Consider the following 812-nt stretch of genomic DNA (forward strand, 5'->3'; position numbering starts at 1 on the left):
GGTCGGGACAAGGTCGCCTTGACGGTGCCACTGGGAAGGTGGCTACCACCGCGGCCGAGTACACTGGCGTAGGTGTTACGTGGCGCCGTCGGCGGTGCACCAGGCAGCGGGTCGCTGAGGTCCACCACACGTCGAGCCGGTGTCGACGGCGTGGCCTGCAAAGGTGATTGTCTGGGCTCAGAACCCACAGTTCTGATTGGCTGTTGACTGGGTGGCGAGCCATCTCCTGCCTCGCGGGAGATGGGTGGTTGGTGCCGAGACTCGACAGCGCGAGGATCAGCCGCACCGACCAGCGTCGGCGGCGAGCCAAGCAGGACAGCCTCAGCTGGGTCGTCTTCCCCGGCGTCACGAGCGACGGGGTCGATCGGGTCCAAGTTCCCACCAGTGGTCTCGCGCCGCGCAGCCCTGGACGTGCCGGCGACCTCAAGCGGCTGGAGCGCTCCAGGCAGGTGACCCGAGTCGTTCAGCGTTCCATTGACTGTATCCGTAGGGGACACAGCCGCAGGAGCTGGTTCCACCGCTGTTGGACGCGCCGTGGGCGCGATCGACGCAGCGACAGAGGAAGGCATTTTCACTTGCTTGTTGTATGGCCGAGAGTTGGTACTTTTCTTTGAGTACGTTCGTATAAGCATAAATGAAAGTGCGCGAGTAGCTCACTGTTCAATCGGGGTGTATTTGACATTTAGCCCCTAAATACTTTCCTAATTCACTACGAGAAATATATTGTGATCATCTATTCATCTGAATAGATGATCACAGTTGCCGTGGACATGTCCTGGTGGGGGAATAGCTCGTGGATATTTTGTCCGAGA

General features: G+C 59.2%; 1 protein-coding gene across 1 annotated transcript; it reads right to left on the bottom strand.

The window, feature by feature from the left end:
- Positions 1-75: 75 nt before the first annotated feature.
- On the bottom strand, positions 76-569 carry H310_14547 (hypothetical protein; the record flags this gene model as incomplete). Its single annotated transcript, XM_008882425.1, has 2 exons — positions 76-155; positions 287-569. The coding sequence occupies 2 exons, from the start codon at positions 567-569 to the stop codon at positions 76-78; spliced, it is 363 nt and encodes a 120-aa protein (XP_008880647.1).
- Between the last annotated feature and the right edge of the window lie 243 nt (positions 570-812).

This window comes from Aphanomyces invadans (assembly GCF_000520115.1).
Source record: "Aphanomyces invadans strain NJM9701 unplaced genomic scaffold supercont1.74, whole genome shotgun sequence".
Taxonomy (NCBI): Eukaryota; Oomycota; class Saprolegniomycetes; order Saprolegniales; family Verrucalvaceae; genus Aphanomyces; species Aphanomyces invadans.